General features: G+C 38.4%; 1 protein-coding gene across 1 annotated transcript in view; it reads left to right on the top strand.

The window, feature by feature from the left end:
• The window catches only part of mcc (MCC regulator of WNT signaling pathway), a 210,921-nt gene continuing 186,165 nt past the window's right edge, over positions 1–24,756 (top strand). The window contains exon 1 of the mRNA XM_088912111.1: positions 1–128. Within this exon, the coding sequence (XP_088768237.1) occupies positions 1–128 (128 nt within the window). The remainder of the gene's footprint in view (positions 129–24,756) is intronic.

Below are 24,756 nucleotides of genomic sequence, written 5' to 3'. Positions count from 1 at the left end.
ATGGCGGCGGCCGCGGTGGAGGTGAGTCTGAGCAGCGGCAGCAGCGACACATCCAGCACCGGTGAAGAAGAGAGGATGAGGAGGCTCTTTCAGACTTGTGACGGAGACGGAGACGGATATATCAGCAGGTAATAATAACACAAAGGGAGCTATAGAGACTGCGAGCAGGTTATTCTAAAAGTTTTTGCCTCCTTAGACATCACGTTTGTGAAAAATGGGGCTTCGCACACAGTGGAATACAAATAGTACCGTTTCATCGCTTCAACAAGTTTGAACAAACTTCGGTATGGACTTGGATAAAGTCCTAGAGTTTTTTTTCCAGCTCTCGCAGTGCGTTCGTAAAGATCCGAATTGCGTGTTGCAAGAGGCTTTTCGTGTTTTTTACAAATGATAACTATAGATTAAGCATGCACGGCTTTCTTTTTACAGAGCAGGGATGCATGCTAGCGTACCCCCACTAATCACTGACTGCGAAAATGTCGCAGGGGTTGCTTGTGGTCAAGCAACTGCAGAGAGTTGAGAAGCCAGACGATCTAAAACGATGTCATACCTGTCTTTAAAGTTGTGCAGTACCACAGGGAACGCTCTTTGGTGGTGACAAATATTTTCACAACGATTCGCTTAGTTATCTATCAACGATTCGGAGTTATCTGCTTCGTCCTGAATATCTAACGTAGAAAAGTCAAATACTGTATAGTGAAAATATGTTAAGCCTCATTTACCATTATGGTGGTTTTAGGCAACTACTGAAAGTTTTCATTGCAACCCCAAGTGTAGTATCGTGTCAGTGAAATACTGCAATTATTTGAAGTGTTTTTCAGTATCTACTGTATGTATTCGGTACTGTACCTGCAAACACAAAGGCAAGGCGTCTGACACAGTGCTAGAACTGTAGTTTTTCTGTTTTTGTTTTCCGGAGAATATTTTAAAGACCAAGGAGATGTTTTAAATATGTATGCAGTACCACCAACATATTGGAATAGCATCATATGATACGGAGAGAGGATTTTGGGGAAAAAAAAGTGACATGAATTTCTGAGCTATAGCAGGAGGGTTTATGGGCAGTATTGTAAATCCAGAGCCTAGTCCACCCCAGTGTCATGGACTTTGAGTAATCTCAATAGTTAAACTAATGTGAGCCTTTGAATCTTCAGAAACAGTTGGGAGGTAGTGATTAACATACCCTGGGGTTGTTCAGATATGGGTCTTCACCAATTCCACTGTGAAATTCAACTGTTTAGCCTACTTGGAGTTCCCTCTTAATTTATGTGGTGAAGCAATTTTTTTCTTCATTTCTCTACCTGATCTGCCGTCATATTTCAGTTAAATGGCTGCTATGTGTTAACCAGGTAGGCACTACACGTCAGTTGTGGACACAGTATCTCCCCTCCTGTGTGTGATAGAAAGTGCTATATAGTGTATAACTGCATTTTAATAAGTATTGTCAAAAGTCCGATTCTTTGACCGACTGTTGCAATTCCTAAAATGAACGTTGGCTTGAAATGTCCAGTGGAATCCAGTGCCAAGTGCAAGTATCACCGTTTGCAAAGTTGGAATTTTACTGAAGTATAATTTTAGTGATAATTCTGGGTTAGTGTGTAGTAATATAAAATTTCAGGATGCTGCACTTGAGTGCAGGATGGATTTGTCTTCCCCTCAGTTGGTGTCCAAAAAGAAGTCTTGTGCAGTCTATTTTCCTAGGTAATGAAAGTGCTGTGTTCTCATGCCTTTCTTCTACTAATTACTCGTGACCCAAAAAGAAATTGCTCTTTGAGATCTTAGCATTTATTAAATAAATGTCACCTTAGGAATGACTTTTTCCATTGTTTTCGGTAAATGTTAGACTCCTCATTTCAGACAGGATTTAGAGTTTGCTGTGGATGGAAAACAGTCACTGTGTGCAGCTTACAAAAAGAAGTGAAACTGGTTGTATTTGCAGCAGTAATAGACCTGTGGTGCTTCTCACAAAGAAAATTGTCATTGAGATGTTAAGATCAGGAATGGGTGTATACCAGGAACATATATTAAAATAGATGTGCCATTTTAATTTATAGTAATCAACGGCTTCTAAACCATGAGGGATTCTTCTTAGCTCATTAAATAATCATTTAACTCAGTAGTCATTCAAATGTCTGGTATAAAGAAATGTTTCTATCATTTGATAACCATATGATTGCAGGATACTTCATAATGTCTATAGTAACATTTCTTCATGGTTAATATGTTTATAAGAGATTGAGGCTGTTAATTGTAATAGTAACCTTTTAAACATTTTTAGACCCGTACATCTTTTTTAAAGTCAGAAAGAAAGTGTTGAATACATACTTGTATTTGCTAAGAAAACGTATGTCATTTATTAAACTGAAAGTGTAGTCTTGTAGTGAAAGTGCATCAGTGTGCTTTGCCCCTAGCAAATAGAGCTTTGGAATCTGAAAATTACAGGAAGAACTACCAATCTTTAAACAGAAGAATGAGATAGATTTTGTCCAATGTGAGTGTAAACGTAACCATCTTAACTAACAGTCTTAAATTGAACTAAATTTATACGCTCACACAAACCCAAGCATTGGGTCAAATTTTGACATAAGTCTAAATTTCATTGTATCTTATTTTAAAAGATATAGATGATGCTGAAGACTACATGAAGGCCACTGTTTGTTTAGATATTGAAACACGCCTTTCTGTAGCGGTTTGTTAATTTAAAGCAAACTTCTCAAACCTTGTTGTGCTGTAGTTACCTGCCATCATTGCAAAAATGCTCGGGAATTTCAGAAGCCAGTGTGGGGATTTTTCACTTCTGTTATATGGAATACCTCTAATAGCATGTCGGCCCACTCCAGCAGTGATGGCAGCTGTAAAATGTTCAGGCATCAGTCCCGTAAGATGGTCACCAATTTCCCTCAATGTCTGTGGGTCTCCTCACAAACCATGGAATTTGTGTGTCTCTTGGTTCAGTAGTATCTTGTGACACAAATTGCCTTTCCCATTGGTGGTATGGGAACCAGTCAAACATTGTCTGCAAACCCTTAAAAACTGATTCAGTTGCTGGTAGGTTGATGCTGGTAGTAATGCGACAGAGGGCTAACAGTTATGCCAACTGACATTAGCTCCTCATTAGAGAAAAGGCCTTGTCTGGAGCTAGATTATAGTCCTCAGGAGTCATGGGGCATCCTATGTGCTGGTCCATTAACACTACCTTGGGCAAAACGTGTAATTTGTAGGGAAATATTCCATTGTCTAAAGTTTTGCTATGTCATTTGTGATCACCGATATGTCCATTACCATGTGTAATAAAACTAAATGCCGCAGTAATTGTCTTTGGCCTTTCTGAAAACATGAACATACTTGGAACTAATACCCAGACTGCCAGACTAACCTGCTAGAACAATGCTTAGGATTACGTTACTTAGTATTGGTTTTCATGTTGGATGATGAGACATGTCTTTGTGGTTGCTTCCACAGACACTTACAAGTATAATTTTAAAAGAGAAGGTTCAAAAGGAGTTTCTAATTGCATAGCTTTCTAAGGGTTCATTTAAATTGTGCTTAATGTACATTTACAAAAGTGATATTAAGCAATTTAAATCATGCTTAAAAATAATTTTGCAGTCTTGTTCTTGTTTTTGCCACGTGTGAGAATCATGCTGTTAGCATTCAATTGACAACAAAGAAGAACGGCTTAGAACCGTCCCATACATAAACTGCTGTTTGTCTAACAGCTACCTTAAGAAGGGAAAGATGAAAAGGACATGTACAGTTTTCTTCAATCGTCACATGAAGGATTAATGTGATTCTTTTTATAGTTTTAAGAAATGAAGGCTTTGATGCTGGAAATGAAGACCGCTTTCACTCGATCATTACAACATGTCTCAATAGCACACAAGTTTGTGATTTGATTTGTAGGTAATAAAACTAAACTGTCTACTTTACAGTAGGTGAATGTAAAATCACATTTGTTACATGTTTAAAACATCTGCCCATTTGCAACAAAGGCACACTTTGAATACAGTAGTTTTTTTTTAATTACAATTTCTTACATTCCTCCATAACCTAGGAGAATGGGTTTGGTGGGCTTCTCTCCATTGCCTCTTAATGATTTCATACCTGTTGTTTTTCTCCACTACAACCAGTTCTGGCTGTGGAACTGCAGAGAAACCTAACTGAGTGTGCACAGTCGGCCTAATGGCCTCCTCTCCTCCGGGCTTTTTTGTGGTTCTTAAAATTGGTTTAACAGATGTAATTATCCAAAGAAGCTTACGAAATTTAGAAATCTCAAGTAAACATAAAAGAAAATTCAGAGGCAGGCGTGTGAGGTGTAGGTAAGAAATCGTTGATGACGGGAAAAAAGGGCTGCCATGAAGTATCAGCTGGTAGCGGGCGGCACGGTGGTGCCATGGTTGGCATTCCTGCCTTGTACCACAATGCTGTGGTCCTTGGTTCAGTTCTGGATCCGGGGTGCTATCTGTGTGGAGTTTGTATGTTCTCCTCGTATTGACATCGGTTTTCTCTGGTTGCTCCAGCTTCCTCCCCCAGTCCAAAGGCATACTGGTCGGTTAATTGGCTTCTGAGAAAACCGGCCCTGGTGTTTGTGCCTGTGTGTGCCATGTGATGTAGCGGTGTCCCGTTCAGGGTGTACCCTGCCTTGTGCTTGTTGCTTGATGGGATAGGCCCCTCCTCCCCCGTGACCCTGTATTGGAGAAAGTGGTTAGAAAATGCAGGAATCAACTGGCAGTAAAAGTTTACAGCAGTGGGCAGGTGATCTTGGGTGCTAACCTCTGAAGGAAAGGCCGCTAGACCGCTGTGCAGCTGCGTGTTTTGCTGACCCGAACCTGTCTGCAGTCCTGAGTGTGCTGTGGGCCATGAGCACAGCCACTGGAATGTCTGACATGGCAGAATGTGGCAAGCAGACAGCAGGCGGCAAGAAAAACATAACAGGTCTAATGCAGTAGCTTGAAAGGGAGAAGATGGGAGAAAAAAGTTCAAAATAAGACATGCAAAAAGTAAAATAAGCCAAAAGCCATCATCGCTCTACAGCGAGTTTCAATCACAAACTGATTCTCCACATCTGATTTAGAGGGAATGTAAAAAATGGACAGTTGCCTGTGATTAGAGCTTGACAGCTGTGCACTTCCACTTCCGTAAATGCTACTATAAATGTTATGCTGTTGAAACACTTATTACAATGTATGACCTGAAATTTTTACTTTTTTTTTACCTTTACCTTTTTATTCGTATTTCAAACAGGTGTCTTTTAGCAGGGTTGAAGGTGGTAAATGTGTGGTAACAATTATATTTAAAGGTATTTTTATATTAAGCTTATGAAATTGTAAATTACCTACCTGAGCATTAATACATTATTTGTGAAACTATACCAGTGTTCTTCTGGTATATTCAGGGAAGTCTGGTTTCCATTAATATTGTCCTGTTTTCAGCATCTCACTGAACATCACTGTGTGAAAATTAAGCTATAATAATTAGGTAAAACGTTAAGCATTTATGCTGAATGGATCTACTGTATGTTCCTGATTTATTGGCATCCACTGATATTATTATAGTTATTGGTACTACAGACAAAAAGTTGGTGGAGTTGAGAAAACTTTAAAAGTTTGAGAAAACGTTACAGCAGTTTTCCTAACGCTGAGAGCACAGAATTATGTCCAAGACTTGAAAAGAATTATTAAACATCTTCTTGGCACAACTCTAAACTAAGAGTTTAATTGCACAAGGTATGGGATCTGTTGTATCAGATTCCTTTGCCTTTTGAAGTAAGAAGTGAATATCTTTTGCAGTTTTAATAAATACTGTTTGTTTTAGAAAGTGTGCAGAAGCCAGTGTAAATGGATTCAAGCTGAAAACCACAAGACTCCTTGTTTCAAAAATTCCACCAAGGGCTCGGGATTTGCTTTTAATGACTTTTAGTGAATACAGATTCAATTACGGTGTTCTTATTGAAAGTTATACACCCATTTCTCCTCATCCCCGGTGTTGCGTACTCATGGTGTTGGGACAAGCCTGGCCTGAGAGGTGACCCCAAAGCTCTTCTGACGGTCTCGCATCTCGAAATTCGCATGCTTTTCTCCTCGTTCCCCATCGGGTATCTCCCGAGTCTCTTCCCAGTTCTTTTAATAGCTCTGCTTTGATTCAGTAGCTCGCAGTCCTTTGCTGTTTTTGTGTTAAAATCCTTTTACCAATACCGAAACGTAAATTGGAAAGAGCGGGGAAAATGAATGAAGTTCTCCATCTGAGGCACCCGTTGCCACCATCAACAAATCCTGATCATACGTCTTCATGTCTGTTCTCATCCCATCTTCATGATGATAACTGCAGTCTAGAACTGTAAAATTATGTGCTTCAAGTTAATTTTTAGAATGGACAACTTTGTAATCCTCTGTTTTCTGTCTTGTTTTAGTTTTTGTATATATGACGTACTAGGTGTGTATCCGATTTAGGAGAACTTGTATGTGTTTTTTGTTGCTCGGGAATGTATCCCCTGTGATTTAGGGGGACTGGGTGTTTTTACTGTGTGTGTAATGTTTGTCATGCAAAATATTTGCTACTTTAGTTTTACCAGACCAAGTTGCTTACATGTTAAATTCAGTTACTGGAAGTGAAACTTTGCTGCGGTATCAAGCGCTTGTAAAATAGGTCGCCTGTATTGGAAAGAGTACCCCTCAGGTTTTGCAGTGCACGTTGTGAGCTACAACCGCTCTGGCATGGGTTTGTTCCACTGTGGGGTGTGCCGCAGACGCAGTGGCCAGCTACTTTGGTCGCCATGAAGAACACCTGGCTTTAGTGAGAATTCTCACGGCAGTAGGTGCTCTGAGGGGGTTTAACCATGTGCTCTCTCTCCTTGGCGATCCGGCATTGATGTGACTCTTCATCACTGTGCTCCTGCGCCACCTCATAGTGTCCCAGTGGATCCCCTTCCTGTTCCTGGTTTCCAGTTCTCTCGGGCTGTACCTCGGAGCTCAGCCCTAAGGCTGTGCTGTCCAGAGGATTCCAGTTGCTGACAGGAGACTGGAGGACGGGTCTCTGCCTCGGACCCGGGGCCTCAGCAGATGTCTCCTTCGACCCAGTTCAGACGGTGCCTGGGAATTCAATTACATCTGCTTAATCCTAGGAGAACTGTCTTCAGGGAGACTGCACTGATGGTGCACGCCTGGCCAGGTCTGAGGAGAATTCCCCCTGAAGGAATGTGCCTTGAACCAGCTCCTGGAAGTTGGAGCACTCTACCTTGCGATGCCCTGTGGACGAAGCACAGCTGTGGACTTTGCTGGTTCTTTCCTGCACCGGCCTTTCTTTTTCTCCCCTTCCTGTGTCCCAGTCCGTCTGTCTGCCTGCGTACACCCTGGGACACTCCAGTGGGCTGACCACTATCCAGCACCTCCTTTCTCCATGTAGTTTAACTTCTCCATCCAGACTCAGGCTGGCAGCAACCAGCCTGAGGAGAAACTGCCAGTCTTGCACCCAAGATGCCGAGAGCTGGCCTCCCCATCTGCACGGTGCCCAAGCTCTTGGGTCCATAACACCTACGGCTCCCATGAAAGCTCTGCATTTTACAGTTAGTAATCAATTTATCATTAAGGTAAAAATACAACAGTATCTTTTATAGGTTTGATAGCTTGGAATGATTTCCTCAAACGTGACTGAATTGACATTGTAGAGTCATGGGTCCTGCTGCTACTCGGGTCTTTTTTTTTGTCTGTTTTGAGTCACAACAGTCTGTTTTTGAACCCAAGAATGGAATTTGTTTGAGACTGTTATTTCCTAATTATCAGAAGAGACATGCCAGGGGATGCAAAAGGAAATTAAGCCAGTATGAAGCTGAGGCTTATGCGTATTTTAGGGGGAAGTTCAGGAGGGAAAATAACAAGAATTAAGACTTATACACTGTTATTAGAACTAATTTTAAAATATAAAAATATTTTTAAAATAGTGTGTTTTTAAGGCACTTTGTGTATATGACCTAGTATTAATCACCGTCAGTGTTAATATAAAAAAACAGATCTGTCTTTTGAGTCTGTTGTATGTTTCTTATTGTACTTACATGTCAAATTTTATGGCCTTCTGCTCCCAGACTATTGGGTATTTTATGGCAATTTAGTAAATATCCTTTCTTGGCATCAGATATTTGCCTAGCGGGAACACCTGCTGTTGATTGTTTCATGTTTTAAGGTCAGTGCAGATGTGGTGCTGTTGGTGTGGGTGAGAGATTGTTCCTGTATGAATGAATGTGTTAGTTTTATGAAACTGTGTCACAGTTCATATGTATTGGTAGCCTTAGTGGTATGGTGGCTTATTGTTGATAATGTAAAAATCCTCGCTTTAAAAGGGGTGTTCAATATCAGAGTAACTATACAATGATTTGTATTTCTGTCATTCTTATGGACACATTACACAGGAATGCCCTTTTAGCTGAGGTTGACTTAAAATGCGTTAATATATTTGGGTTTTTCATGGAAATGAAAATTTATAACCATTAAACCTAGGATATTATTCTCTGAACCAGCTGTTTGGGCTGAGCAGACTGAGAGGAGTCCAGTCATGCTGATGAAAGTAATTTAGCACTTCTTCCTGAAGAACAGCTGCTTGGATTCGTTTAACCAACTTCTGTGGGTACAAAGTAAAGCTCTATGCATGGTATTTCATAAATCAAAGATACTTAAATGTTAGAATTTTGTGGTGTGCCTTCAACTTCAAGCTTGTTTTTTTCCCTAATTTCAAACGTTTTATTTAACGAGGCATAAAACGAGGTTTTATTCCCTTCAAAAGCTTTTGCAAGTGAAAACTATCGTCCTGTCCCTGTAAAGTCATGGGGGGTTGCTGGCTTGAATGAGCTGTTAGCGAAACCTTTGCAGTGAACTAAAGGCTTGTGCCTCTCTGCTGAACTAAATTAACTAGATTCTTCAATTAAATGTAACTTTTAACTTTTGAAACTGCTGCTGTCATTGGAGTGTTTTATTTAAAAAAAAAAGAATATACAGTATACCCATACCTCTTTTTCCACAAGTTTCTAAATGAAAATTCGATACCCACTTTTTGAATAACAGAAGTCAACTTTGAAACTATGAAGAAAATGTGGAAACCAGAGTCGTACGACACATTTCATATTGAGTGACACGAGAGACAGCTTGACGTGTGATACGGTTCACCGCTTCTTGCTTCATGCGTTGTTTGATATTGTGTGCGTGCTCTTTTCATGGAAGAAAATATGTGGTTTAGACTGTGGTTTAGACTTCATTGAAAGGTGTTAAAATGAAAATTGTGAGTGTGTGTAATTACACAAAAGCAAATGAAGTGTTTGCTGTACGGTGTGGTACTTAGGTATGATTAATGATGTCTAATTAGGTAGGTTGTGTTTTTATGACTGAAAATACAAACCACAGTATGAATGTTAGTTATTGTTTCTTTTACCGTTTTTGGTGTATAACGTTAAAGTAGGAGTGACATTTGTGGGGTCCAGAACAGATTGTAATTTTTCCCCATAAGATATATTGGGAATATTTTTTTCTTTATGTCAGAGTTTCTGGGAATGAATTACGTTAGTAAAAAGAGGTACAGGAGTACATACGAAAATTGAGAAGTTGCCTGATGGCTTGGCTGTTCCTGCGTATGTGTGAAGTACTGCAAGAGTGTACTGACATTCATTCTATCACTACATATAGTTGTCAGTTTTGTATCTGATGTTTTTACATTGAGCTAATTTATAGTTCTTAAAGCTTTGCTTTAAGTGCAGTATACTGTACTTGTTAAATGCCATGAGTTCAAAACTCTTGTGAAGAACATTACTTCAGGTTGTTGTACAGCAAGAAGTGTTGTCATTGGTACCATTACTGTAACATGAAACCAAAAGCCCTAAAGAAGCCATAATTGTGTTCTCTCTAACAATACTGTATCTACGTCTGTGTATGGAAACTGGGTGAAATTGCTTCATGACACAGCCTGCAGCATGTGTGACCTCTGGCTTTGAGAAGGAGTGCCTGGAACTAATGTTAGGATGTTTGGAGTAGTTTGCATTTGAACAAGAGGGAGATGCTCCTGCTGTTTTCGTTTTTGCTTGTGGTAGTTTTTTTTCTTTAAAAGCAGGTCAGTAAAAAGCAGGTCTTATTGACTTTTTACAAAGACACCCTTGTTTGCACAAATAGGTGAGAAATCTGATAATGTTGCCTTTTTCTGAAGGTTGTTGGTGGTAAAATTATCAAGATTAATGCTCTACAGAGGTAGTGGTGAGATATGTTGTGCATCAGTTTCTGTTTTTGACCTATTTGTATCAAAAGCAGTACCTGGTTTGAATCCGTTTGAGTCTTTTGGGCGGTCTCATTCACTGGTAAATACAGTATATCGGTACACGTTGTAAAAAAAAAAGTGTGGAAGATTTTTTATTTATTCTTCTGGCAGAGTTTTCACATCAGATCGTTGAATGCCTTGGTGTGAACAACCCATTCCCAGATTTCCTGCTCTTTTGAAGTTTCCTTTGGCATTAAAACGTTTGGCTTGAAAACTGAAAGCTTTTACTTCATAAGCCCAAAATATATTTTTGCTTGTTTCCATAACCTCTGCCCTTTAACAGAAAGCCGTGTTTATTTTATGAAAAGTGGAATGTATTGATCCTGCATTTCATCTATTTTACTCATTTTGTTGCTGTTGAGTCCTTACCTCAATGAACTTAAGAAATGTTACAAATGAGAGGAAGCTGTTTGGCCCATCTAACTCACTTGATTTTTGTACAGATAATCCATTCAAGGATATTAACCTGTCCTTCCTTGAAATTAACAATGATATCGGCTTTGTCAACATTGTTGGGTGACTCCCACTACCCTCTTTGTAGGAAAATGTATCCTGTTCTCAGTTTGAAATCCACTTCGCCTTAGTTTACATCTGTGTTCTTTGGTTCACGTTTCTCTGTTGAACTCTGAAAATGTCTAGGGACCTTGTTAGGGCCTCTGGGGATTTCAGTTAGGTTCCCATGTCACATTCTGTGTCCTTTAAATCTGGTGGGACAGGCCCATGGCGGGGTGTCTGTCAGGTCTAGATTTAAATACAAGTTGGCAAACTGACTTGTGTGTGTGAACAATGAAGTTCCAGAGCAGTCGGCGATGAGTGGTGTTTAAAGGAGAATTAATCTAGGGAATGAAAGAGCGAAATATTATTTGTGTATTGAATGGCTCTGCTGGATGGCATCTCATTTCATTAGTTTGTTTAGTACGGTTTACAGATTGTGTGCATATTGGGGATTTTATTGTGTTAACACAGGAAGTGAGTGGAGCTTAGGGTTTAGCAGTGAGCACTGTGCTGAGAAGCAGGAATTGTTTTCGTCACAAGTTTAAAACCACCTTAACATGATACAACACGTGGGAAAGCTTGGAGAAATGGCTGTATACGTGCAAGATGTTCCTAATCTGGTGGAGATGGTGAACTGAATTGTGAAGGCACGAGTTGTCTTTCTGAGGTTGAAGTAGAGACAGATAAGAAGGGAAAGTTAGGGAGACAGGAGAAAAGTGTGAAAGCTGTTGTGTTCACTTCATATATGATTTGCTTAGAACACCCACTAGGGGATGCTGTTGTGAGTACAGGATAGAGAGGACAGGAAGGACAGAGCAGAGAGAGATTATAATAGCCACATTTTTCCCAAAAAGGTTATGTTCTATGTTACGTCAGGATATTAGGGCGGAGGTAGGACATCGGTTATGGTATTTAAGTGTTTCTAATGGGTTAAAGTCTGGTGTAGCAAACCTTAGAAAAAAGCTCTCCTCAGTGGAAGTACTGTATACAAGTCCAGCAAAAGCACTTGATAGATTCCCTTTGCAGCCATTGGCAGTAATTAATATTCAGTTTCAACGTAAATTTCCAAGTTCTAGACTTCTAGAGAGGAGTAACGGTGGAAATAGGGTTGTTTTATAATTTATTTTATTTCATGTTGTTACAGCTAAGCACAGCCCAGTGTCTGAGTGGGTTAGTTTAAAGGGTATGGATTCCTTCAGAAATTACAGCAGACCATACACACTAACTGTATGTTCAGTACTACCTAAACTGTACATGAGTGTTTAAGATTTGCAGTGTATGTACTGTACTACAACATACCATCCACAGAATGACATTCTGGTGGAATGAGTTAATAAAACCCATACAGTGATATTGAGAAGATTTATTAATGAGAGGGGCAATGACCGGGACATTTGACTGCTGTACCTTATCGGGAAAATACCACAAGCAACTAGGGGATTTTTCCCTTTGAGGATCTGTATGGTTTTGCACCATGATGACGAGATACTGCACTGGGGGGAGCCAAGGTCATGCCAAGAGATGAATGCTTCTGACTGTGTTCTGGAGATAGGGGATTTCTTAAAGCCATCCACTGGGAAGAATAAAAAAGGTGGTGTGATCAGCATTCCTGGTTTATAGAATATAAGCCTGGCTAAATGTTTTTTTACCATCTTCTTTGGAAAAGAACATTTGTCATATTGGAGAGGTTGTCTGGAAATTCAGTGACAGATGGGCTTGGTCACATATGAAATCTTAATGCCCAATGAGTTAAAGGAGAGTTAACATAAAAAAACCTAACAATGAAAGAGTGGAGTGAAGCACTCCTGTGGCGTAGACAGTGGGAGGTCAGAGATCCAGAGGCTCCAAAATGGATCTTTTCAGAGAGCCCGGAACTCAGATCTTCCTGGAATTGATTAGGAATGACAGAAGGTAGCAGACTATAGCGGTTGTCACTCTCCAGACCTCATTATGGAACAGCCAGGATGGATGGGTCAGATAGAAGACACAGTGCGCCTAATGGAAACAGAATCGGAGAGCATTAATTCAATTCAAGTTTTATTGTCCCCTGGGGGAAATTTGCTTTATGGCACAGTTCAGTACAACAAAGACAGACAAATATTACCAGCAAAAGAAGGCAGACCAATAGTATTACGGGAGATAACAGAGTTACTTTACATTTTTTGAGAGTGATATTGCACTGGGGGTGAAAGATTGGGGACACAGAGACGTCTCACAAATGGTAGTAGAGTAAATTTACAATGCAGGGGTGATCCAGACACTCCATAATGCTCTTGGCTTTCTTTGCAACCCTCTGTTTGTAGAGGATATTTAAGTTGATATGATTTTGCCTAATTATTTTGCTACTTATTTTTATAGCCAGTTACAATTATTGGTACTGATGTTGCCAAACCAACAAGTGAGACAGTATATTAAGACACTTTTGGTAAATGAATAATAGGTAAAATCATACCTATTAGTAGGAACTTGTTGAGGAGAACATGTTCCTTCACGATGCACACCTGCAAATGAGATCTTCAATGGTCCTGTCTAATAGAATCAATGAATATGGAGAATCTGAGTGCTTTTAGTTATTCTCAGCAGAAATTTTTACCCTTTACCTTTACAAATTATTTTGCTAGAAACTTTGTGGTTCATGCTTTTGAAACCTTTCTGTTGCATTATGAAATTCATTAAATTGACTCTTAAGAAATGTAAAATGTTTTTGTTAAAAACTCTTATTATTGCCTCTACCTTTTGCATCTTAATTTCTGCCAAAAGCTCATCCCTTCTCATCATGAAAGATGAGCCATGTCTGCTTTTGCAGAGTTGACTGGCCTTTCATAGGATTTGTGTCGGTAATCTTGCAAGCTTGCATGCCATCATTAAAATCATTGGAAGCTCACTTCTTGTTACTTTCAGAGTCACATTAAGTGAGACACTGGGATTTGTATTTTATTTGTGTAAAGCTGGTTTTCTGAGAAATTACACATTTATCTATTTCTAGAATATATAACTCCTCTGAGGTTCGCTCCTTGGCAAGTGTTCTGCACAGACGCCTTTTGAGCCTAAACGTCTGTTGCTTGTGATTGTCGTTCTTGCTCTAGGAAGAATACCAGAAGATGTTTCCTGGCAACCAACATTCCTGCCGCTTCACCTGTCAGTCTATCATCATGACAACAAGAATGGATGGTTAATCAGCCCCAATCGGCTGTTATTAAATCAGTACTTACCTTGTTTCCACAGGATATTTAAGATTCCCAGTCATCTTTTCTCTGACTTAGCGAGTCATTGGGCTAGTCTCGACTTTCCTGACTTCCCCCTGTGCTCTTGTCTTCCCTTGGCTATGGATCTCGCTCATGTTTTCACTTTGCTTTGGATTTTTCTCTTTGCTGGTTGGTTGTTTTTCTGATTTTGATCCATATGTGTGCCCTGGCTACACTTCTGAATTTCCTTGTGTACTTTCACTACCCTGCTGGCTACAAACGTCTTCTGACTTTGGCCTGAATCTTGCTACTATCAATATATTGGCTGGGCCAGGCCTTCGTTAGCTGAGTGACAGCATCTCCGCTCACGAGGATTGTGCCTTTAATACGCACCTGGGTTCACCACACCGACTTAGGATGCTTCTCTCTGTCCGGTACGAGCAGTGATTATCACAATTAGGAGGTAAATATGATCCAGTTGATTTAACAAATATGGTGACTCCAATGTACAGGACATCATTGACAAATTCATAATGCAAGAAATTGTATATGGCTAATAAAGCGATCTTATACTACAGTATAACGTATATAATAATGTAAGGCAGCCCCCGTTAAATGTTGCACCACTATACTGTAGGTTTTTTGCACGTTATTGATGATTTGGGGAAGTTGATGTAGAAAATTGCTACACTTGATGCCGAAAGACATCAACGTTTGAGGTTTGAGGATTATTTTGTTCTGGAAATGAAAAACATCTGTGAAGCGCAACATTTAATATTAAAAGTCACTCTTGTAGATGGTGTGGTTATACTTGCCTTAGATCATGAGTCATTATGCCCCATCGTTAAAGCTTACTTCTTACCACTACGTAATATGTCACTGATCCAAACAGTGGATGAAGATTTGATTGCTAAGTTTAAATGCATGAGCAGTGTGTGGCTAAAAGAAATCTGCCCGTAGCAGACAATAACTTTTTATTGTTTTGACAACATCACAATTCAAAAGGAGCTGGTTACACTATAACTTCCTTTATTGTTTTTTATAGGATTTAGGTACATTAAATGCATATACTGGTGTCTGCACTGTATGCTGAGAACACCTCAAGCTAATTACATTATTCCTTATGGATATTTATGTTATTTTGCTATAAGTTGCATTATTTTTTAACCTGGACTTATTGTGTCATATTGTTGTATTTGATTAGCTACAAGTGAAAAACCCACTGGTTATGCATTTATGGTCCCTAATTGACTCTACTACCTTAATTCTTATGGAGAAAATCTCCAGCTTTAAGTCATAAGGCAAGGTTTATGCTCTTGCGGTCCTGATATCTCCATATTTACATTGTTCTTATGGGGAACAGTTCCCCTTTATGTGTTGTGACTTTCTGGTCCCTGATCCCAACATACATTGGGATGTCTGTAGTTATTTTAGCATTGTGTAAATTGTGATTTTGTGTAAAGTTTCCAAATGTGTACACAATATTGCATTTATAACAATATGATCGACAATATTGGGGGTGTTTAATCACACAAAGAACTGATGAAGAAAAGTAAGCACCATTTTGCCACTCTTTTTCTAGTGAAATGTGTTACAATTATTCTGCCTTTGCTGTAGCTCTGCAATTTCAACATCCGTTCTACTGTAGTTAAAAAATAAAGTAGTTTAACAGAAATAAAACGGTAAATTGACCCACAAAAAGAGTAAAACTAAATTATACATTTTCTATTTAAAAACTTAGGTCTTTATGCACGGTTTATAAATGTCAGCACTCAGTCTTTTGGGTTTTGACAGTGTGTTCTTCAGATGTGGTGCTACTGTACATTTAAGAGGCTTGATGGATTTGGCATTTAAGCTTTATGATAACCTGGCACCAGTATTTTAAGTGCCTTATATGCAAGAAGGAGAACACCAGAACTTTAAGTAGGACTGGAGATATATGCTGGTATAGAGACGCTTTAGTTAAGACAAAGTGCAGAATGCTGTTGAAGCCTATTTAATACATTAACAAATACTCCTAGCAATACATTCAGTTGTATAAGTTTGATTAAATAAAGGATGATGATGATGATGATGATGAATATTTTAGTATCAGATACAGCAAAACTGTAAAGTGAGCAATGTTATGTATGTAGAAAGAAATTCTTGGGACATCACATGTGCTTCATATGATAACATATGGTCAAAAGTAAAGCCTGGTATTCTGTTTTCTGTCAAGTATTGATTTCATAATATCATACACAATACTGAAGTCCAACATTTTTTAAATCTGATTCTGATGCTAGGAATCTATGAGCATAGCCTGGGCATCCATATTTTAATACCAGATGGCTGCAAAGAGCACAGACCACAGCAGTCATATTTAAGTAAACGAGTGTCAGCAGCATAACAGTGAAACGGTGAAGTCCATGATGGTGAACCATGTATTCTGTAAATACCAAAATATGCAATATCCCAGCACAGATCCATCGCTAAGTGAATAATGAAATGGAAAGAACATAAACCAAGGGATAACATAATACATATGCCTAAATGCCCTCTTCCCATGTGCTCCAAAAGCAAAAAGTGATTAACAGTATCAAGTCCAGAAGGAGAAGAATAGTTAAAAGACACGAGTACTTTCTTTTTCTTATGCTTTGCCTTAACTTAAGCTGCCTGTTCCAGTTTTTTTTATGAGAAGGTGGCAAATTGGAAATACGATGGTAGATTCTGGATACCTGAGGGTCTAAGCCAGATTAGATTAGTAGACTGTAAACATTCAGGTACGTACCAGATTTCAGGGGCTCACCGATAAGATTAGTAACAAATGAACAGAGATCTTTTTCAGTAGGAGTGTAGGAATAGTGTAGACGTGGGTACGAGGTCTGATTTTGGTTATCAATTCACTGATGTTAGTAGCATCAATAGCTGAAACCAAGAGGAACTAACGAATGCTTGTGGGTATAGTCATCACGGTTATAGGAGATGAGGGTCCTTAGTGAATGACATTTTATAAAACGATCATTACATATGTGAATTCCTAATGCCGATTAACATTCGTAATCAGTAAGGAGTCTATTATGAAAGTTACCAGCTGGACTTGTTGCCACTTCTGGATGCCATACAAGCTATAAATTTGAGATGCATGCTCTACACCAGGTTGCGATGCAGTCTTCTGAAAACTCTGCCCCTTTCCTCTGGAATAGCATTAAATGATCAAGTACCTTTTCAGCAGTCTCTTTGCCCTAGATGCCAGCCAAGAAAATCAATGGTTCAGTGGAGGGAGTGACATTCTCATCTCTAACGAAAGCATTATTATAGAACCACCATGAGCAAATGAGTTGATCTGCGTGAATGTTACGTCAGAATGAACCTACACAGCGTGCAATTTGTGAGGTTCTAGGACCTCTTTGTAGCACTATGTAGACAGTTTGCCATTAATCACTACAAATTGTATTATTAAATGACTAGACAGTATCTAGAAAGCCTAGCCAGACCATCCCACTTGGAACTTCCCATCAATTGGTCTGTTGTACTTAACGATTAGTGTAAATTTCTGTACATCTACACCACACTGCAGGAAACCTTGATTCAGTGTTAAAGATGACTTGGTTCCACTATTAGCAAGCCTATCTATGACGATATATAGCATTGTTTTCTCGATAAGCCATGTATATTTGTTTCTTTCAGTGTTTTTCTTCCTTAGTTTTCACCAACAGACTTGACATTCAACACATAAAATCACCTCATCACCTGTACCCAAACGACACTCTCACTAATGAGGTGATTTAGTCCTTATTCAGCAGTCACATGAGTGTATTCCGACAACTTATAAAGGATCAGTTATAAATCCATATACCTTATATCGTCATTCAGCATCTGAATACTTTTATTTTTGTATGCTAGTTTTTTTTCACCTGATACTGGCAAAAAAAACCTAAACAAACTAAAAGTGACTAAAAGTCACAGCTGAAATAAATGTATTTTGTTGCTTTCACCAATGAGGTGACTTAGTGCGCATATACTGTAGCCGTTGATCAGTTAATCAAAATTATGTTGTATACATAATTTCGTAAAACAGATTCTTTAAAATGTGTGCATATTGTTATTATATGCTCAATATATTTACTTGTGAAAAATTAACATGATTAATTAACATTAAATAGATGGAGGAAAATATCCCCTTATTCCAAATAAGACTGGATAAAGAGGAGGATCTGCCTACCTTAAGACCAGTCCACCTACCACCAGAGACTGAGATCATTTTATATTAAAAATCAGGCACTCAAAAGACATTGTGTTCTGCTCAAAAACTGTATTTAGACAAGCATCTCAGATGGTTCACTGCTAAAACACCATGTGGGCTTGGTTTACAAGATTCTCAGTCTTTGTCAGTAGCAAATAGTTCAATCGGTAAGTGCCATGTTTCATTAAAATAAAAGCAATCCAATTTCTGGTCAATAATAAGTTCGTTGAGAATCAGAGCCTTGTTATTCAGCAATTAAGTGTTAATTCAGTAGAATATCATGGAGATCTCTACCAGATTTTTACCCTTATTTCAAATAGTAAAGCACTTTTTCAGTTTTCTGCCTGGTCTGCTCTGTAGTGTACTGTACCTGCTGGTGCTTAGATACTGCTGGACTTACACGGGTGAAGGCTTACTTCAGTTTGGATGAAGGGGGTTCCCTCCTACATGTAAAATCATTTGAGATTGTTTGGGATGAAAAAAACAGTATGAAATGAAAGGAATTATAAAGAAAGCTTAGATTGGGTGATTACAGATTGCAGTTGACATAAGCGTTTTGTGTTGATCAATAGCAAAAAATCCATAGCAATTAAATACATTATGATTCCATACTATTACAAAATAAAACAGGAAGAAGTCCAAGGGGAATGAATACTTTTGAAAGCCTCTGTACATTGGATGATAACTGCTATAGCTCAGGAAATCAGCACATTTATTTTTACAATAATATTTTTAACTGGCTGCAATGTTCATGCAAGTTTTCAGATACTTGAATACTGGTTACAACTCTCGGTGATATCTTCCCAAAACTGCAGTATGTGCCGTCACCAAAACTAACTATAGCTTCTTTATAGTTCCTTGCGTTTCATATTTCTTTTCATCCCAAAGAAGTGGCTCTTTAATTATAAAGAAGGCGAGGAGATCATTAACTCTTATACTTTTATACTTAATTATTAAACCGAGATCAGCTGGCAGAATATCCTTTAAAAAAATCATATTTATTTTTATACCTTGACTTAATGGCTGTATTTGAAAGCCTGATGGAGCAAATACAGAAGCATCTTTTTATTCTTTTGGTCACTAGTATTTCTTTCCATTTCTATCCCAACCAGTTTGGAATAGCAAATGACAGTTTAACTTAACATTCCTGGGAGAGATGAAGGTTTTCATGCACCATCTGAAGTATGCATTGTCAAGCCAGAGTGGAGCAATTTTCTTATGTGCAGCAGAAGAAATTTAAACTTGCAGCCAGCTGACCTGTGCTGGGCGCCTCCACCCTGCACTGAGCCTAAGGTTCTGCAGCTGACAAAGTGTTGTGCTGTTTGTAGCCCTTGAGGAGCTCTTGGCCATGTTGTCTGTGGCATAGCCTGGATTTGAGACTTCAGGCACCAAGCTATAGAACTCGGAGCAGAGGCTCAGACAGATTATGTTCCTGATTAAATGTTTCTTAGTGGAAACTACTCCTTAAACAACACACCAAAGGTATGCAATCCAACATACACATTTGCCTGTCTTGAAAAAATGTGCTTTTAAAGCACAGCTGATGTTTGACTCAGTAGACCGTCAAAGCTTTTTAATGATAAACTGCCTGGAAAGGTCTGTGGAACAAAACCTCTGCTATATTTAAACATTTTACAAAAGAAAACTACTTGTGGAGTTGTGCTGGAGTCCTGGTTGGTCCATAGTGAATACCATTCACAAATACCATATCTGTATTTAAAAGGCATGCTTATACTTTGTATCTAATGGAAGTTTGAATATTCACAGCTTTATGAAAAAAGAACAAGCTTGTGGTTTCCTGGAATTGTTTTTAAGGTACTTTTGTGACTATTGTATAACAGACTGCATTTCTCCTGGTTTCTGTCCAGAGGGAGACACGCCTACTACTCAATAATTGGAAACCCACAAGTATTTTATCTTCTCCTGTGAGATTACATACAGTACTTGCTGGTTGGTGTTCTGTGCAATTTGTGTTTTACAGTGGCAATAATAATGTTCAGCTTTATAGCATTAAGTATAATATTTGAAATATTATTTTCCCCAAAACATTGTATTTGATGTGGTGCAAAAAAGCCGCCTCGGGGCAATATTTCTTCTTTCATAAAAACAAGAAAATAAATATAAAATGGCTTATGATTGCAGTGAAGTTGGTTTGTGCAGTTTCATTTTTTATATTTTCAGTGTTCGTTCATTTTAAAAGTTGAATTCCACCTACAGAAAACATTTTAGCTTTCTTATTTTACTGATCAATGTAATTGGAATAGCATATATTTTCAGGAAAATTGAAAAAATGATTAAAACACTGCAATTCAATTATTTGTACAGACAAATATTGACCTGTGATGGCGACAAAAATATATTTTTTGCGCAATAGCATGTGTCAGTAGCAGATTTTGAGTTTATGAAAACATTACATTATTGCTTGCCAGGATGGGCTCTGGCTCCACTACAGCAGGTGCAAGGCAGGGTACACCCTGGATGGGACACCAGTCCATCGCAGGGCAGACAGACCCAGCCAATTGATCTACCAGTATGTTTTTGGATTGTGGGAGGAAACCGGAGCATCCAGAGGAAACCCATGTGAACACCTCAAGCAGATAGCAGTCCAAGACTGGAGTTGAACCCAGGGCCCCAGCGCTGTGAGGCAGCAATTCTAAGCACTGCACTACTGTGCCACCCCAATAGAGAACAATATTAGATAATACTCTAATGTTACTAACATTAGGAATGTTAGATATTCTACTACAAAATTTGAGTTCAGTAATTCCTTTTGAAATTGAGACATGATCTATTATTATTGGTTTCCTAGAGTTAACATTGTTAAACTGTCAGTGTTATCTCAGTCTCAATTTCTGTATGTCTTTCGGTGACTTAAGTATAGTTACTCAGGTCAAATTAAAATCACAAGTGAAAACCTGTCAGGTGGATCTGATACCTCTTCAACATAGATTGCCTGAAGCTGGTCTTAAAATACTTTTAACTTATTGAATTAGCAATGTCAGCCACGAACTGGCATCAGCCAAGATCTTCAAAAATGATTTCATACTGGTTTTGTGGTATTTTGTTTTAAAAGTGTGTAAAGGTCAAGCAGTACTGGTTTAGCATAACAGACAGAGATTATTTTTTAAACAAGTAACTCTTCCATGCTGGAAAGGAGAAAAATATAACAAGATTTCATCAGTGAAACCATCTTTCAGTGTAATGATTGCACAAGTCACATTCGGTTGCTTTCCCAAATGATAGGTTTATTGCTGTGATTTATTCAGTAAACAAGGAAAATTTCCATACCTAAATTTCATATCTTTATAGTTTGTCATTCTGAGATTGACATTTAACCTGCAGGGAGTTGAATTCCATATTTATGGAATAACCTGTTTCTCATGCATTAAGATTTTTTCTTTAGTCAGTCACATGTGATATGTGCCATTGCATAATGTATATGTTGTTTAGAGGAATTTCATTTCAAGCTGTCACTTCTGAAAGCCACAGAAAACCCTTAAAGTCAGAAGCAGTTCTTCATGGCTTTGGGTTTGCTAAATATCTTTCTTTTAAAAATTATTCACATTATTTAGTATCTCGCACCTTGTCATGATGATTGCTAGGTCCTGAGATCAGCATTAAGGTTCAAATGGTAATCTCACTTGAGTGTTTAATCGGCCATTGACCTTCTAACAGCATTTTTCTGCCTAGCAACTACTTTGAGTGCATTTAAATACCATTACTAAAGGAAGTCCCTTTCCCAATTAAATAATAGATTGTGCCAAAACAAGCTGAAATATATTTTTTGGCTATTGGCCCACATTTTTAAAGAAATTCCATCTATTCTTACTGAAAAGAATTGCCTACTGTTTATTTCCTGAAGTGAAGATTGTGTCAGAATGTTGATAAAACACATTGTGAGAATAATAATTCCTCCTGAACTGGAGCTACCACTTGCATTAGCTGGAGAGAAAGCAAATTTTACAAGGTATTATTGAGATGCAAACAAGATTATGGTGTGAAAACATAGGCACTTTTCCCCTGATTTAACCTATTATATGCTACATGTGGATAAATATTTCATTTTTTTCCAGAGTAGCTGCAGTTGTTTTTTTTTTCCCCAAGAATGGGCTTTCGGACAGATTCCTCTTTCAGTGCTGTAGTCGTCCTCTTTTTTTATACTAATTTATGATCGGTTACTGAGAGCGCCATCTACAGGACGGATTGTATCTGTTTTTAAAAAGATCAAAGAATTCAGAATATTTTTTTCCATTATATATTCTGTTCAGGTCAACTTGAAGAATTATGGCTTCATAGAAATTGAGTATGATCTAATACAAAGAAAAAATATGGGTCATTTTCTTTATCTTTGACATTGCAGTATATTAGCAAGTAGAAATCTTTACAGGCCATTAAGATGAAGGATTGTGATTATGAATGTCTGTTCTTTAGTTATTTTGTACTATACATTAACTATCTTTTACTCGTAATTTTGACATGGATACATGTCTGTGTAAACTTACGGTTTTGAGAAAAAATCTTAGATTATTTTATTCAGTTGTAAATCCATACCCTTTCTTTCACTTCCCTTTTTAATGTCATACTTTTCCTCTGTTTTCAGCATAAAGACTCTGATATTTAGATGCGCAGATAGTGTAGAAAAAAAAGATGTTGGATACATAGCCATTAGGTAGATGCGTCATTCAGAAACATTTTTGATCAACAACAGGCATTCCTCATGATACAAAATGCTTACTGGAAATGGAAAACTATGGCCTTTTGTACCTTGGTATGCAATAGACTTTTGCCTCTAAATGTGGCACTGTGAGTCCTCCTTTAGTGACACCCTCCAGAAGATGGGCACAGTTCTTTTCACATTGCACTTGAGGAATGCAAACACATGGGCTCCGGAGCCACACGTGGGCCCTGCTTCCAGCAGTAAAGTACAATCCTGGTGGAACAGAACCAGTTTTAAACTGCTACATACAGGGCGTTTTCTGTTGACTTCTCTTAGCCTGCTCTGTGTGGAATGATTGATTGCAATGTGTCGTTTTACAGTTGTGCCGTGCAGTGCTTTAGAGTGCGAGTAGGCTACGTTCTGCAGGCAGCGTATGCTCCGTTGCCTCAAAATCTCAGGCAGTAATATGGCTGGCTGAGAGCATTTTAGACTCCGTTTTGTACCAGACCGATTCAGTCAAGGTCTTCATTAATCCTGTCTGCTGATAACATGCCACAGCCTTTGAGAACACAACTAATGCATCTTTGGGTTTTAAGATACAAACTATAAAAAGCTTTAATTTAATATAATGCATCTGCACACTTACCTATAATTTTAAGCACTTACTGTACAATTACAGGAGAGTGATTATGATTTTATTCATAACTACAATACATTTATATACTCACTTCCATTATTTTGTCAAGTGATACAAATGTAATTTGTCGGTAGAGTATAATGATCCTATAAATGCTATAGGCTGAATTTAGTGAAGAATAATTAGTAGAACATAACATCATACTTCTCACTTGTAATCAATAAAAGACGTGTCAGACACAGGCATAATTGCTTAGCACTTTTCTAACACTAATGTAGAACTGAAATAAATATTGTTTGTAATTCACATTAATGCCGAAGCAGCTCTGATTACTGTCCTGGGTGCCAGTATTAAGAGTACACTGCAAGATAACAGTCCAGCTGTCTTCCTTTAAGGGATTGTGAATCTTTCTCTGTGATTTGTGGTTTACTTATCATGTGGATGGGTGACTAAAGTATCCTCCTGAAATGAAGGAGTAAAAAGGCATCATAAATTCTTTTTGCCTGATTCAGCTATTCATTGTATTGTGCCCAGGGTCGGATGTGTTAAGCTGTAAACACACAGCAGTAGCATGTCACAGCAGCAGTGATAAATGTATGTTCAAAGAAACCCTTCTCTGTGAGGATCATGTCAAAACACCTCTCCCCTGATTACTTAATCATTTAGGAATTTAAATATCAAGGCCAGCAAATCCTTTCTGTTGGATGCAAATACCTCCTTCTTTCAGGTTATGATTAACACAACAGCACTTTCTCATCTGTTCCTACTTAAAACCACTCTGTGCTTAAAGTATTCTCATAATGGGTGCTTGTATTTCAGCACAGTATGTGGCCTGACATTTTTTTGTAGAGATCTAAGGAGCCCTGTACTTGGCAAAAGGCTGACATCAGTCAGTGTTATTGTTGGGATTTCAGCAGAAGAGGGCTTTTTAACCTGCTACACACTGATGTGTAATAAGAAGTAGAATAACTTTCATTTATACAGAAATCTAGTAAATGTGTCTTCTTTTATTCAGTTAGTTACTGTTTGTCTTGAAGACGTGCAATCCCGTGTTAAGACATATTTAAACTACCAATTTTCACTTCCTACAAAAGAAATAATCGGGAGCAGCAGGAACTGAAGGGACAGATAGCCTGTTCTGCAAAACGCCTGCGCCGTGTTACAGAAATGAAATGGAGCACCTTGTTTCGTGAGGCAGGAAATCCTGTGTTGGACAGGGACTATGGTGTGCCTTGCCTGGTTGAGAATATAGGTCAGATCTGGATAATTT

This window comes from Atractosteus spatula, chromosome 3 (assembly GCF_055471065.1).
Source record: "Atractosteus spatula isolate fAtrSpa1 chromosome 3, fAtrSpa1.hap1, whole genome shotgun sequence".
Taxonomy (NCBI): domain Eukaryota; kingdom Metazoa; phylum Chordata; class Actinopteri; order Semionotiformes; family Lepisosteidae; genus Atractosteus; species Atractosteus spatula.
The sequence above is the reverse complement of the archived record's forward strand: the minus strand, read 5'-3'. Positions and strand labels throughout refer to the sequence as shown.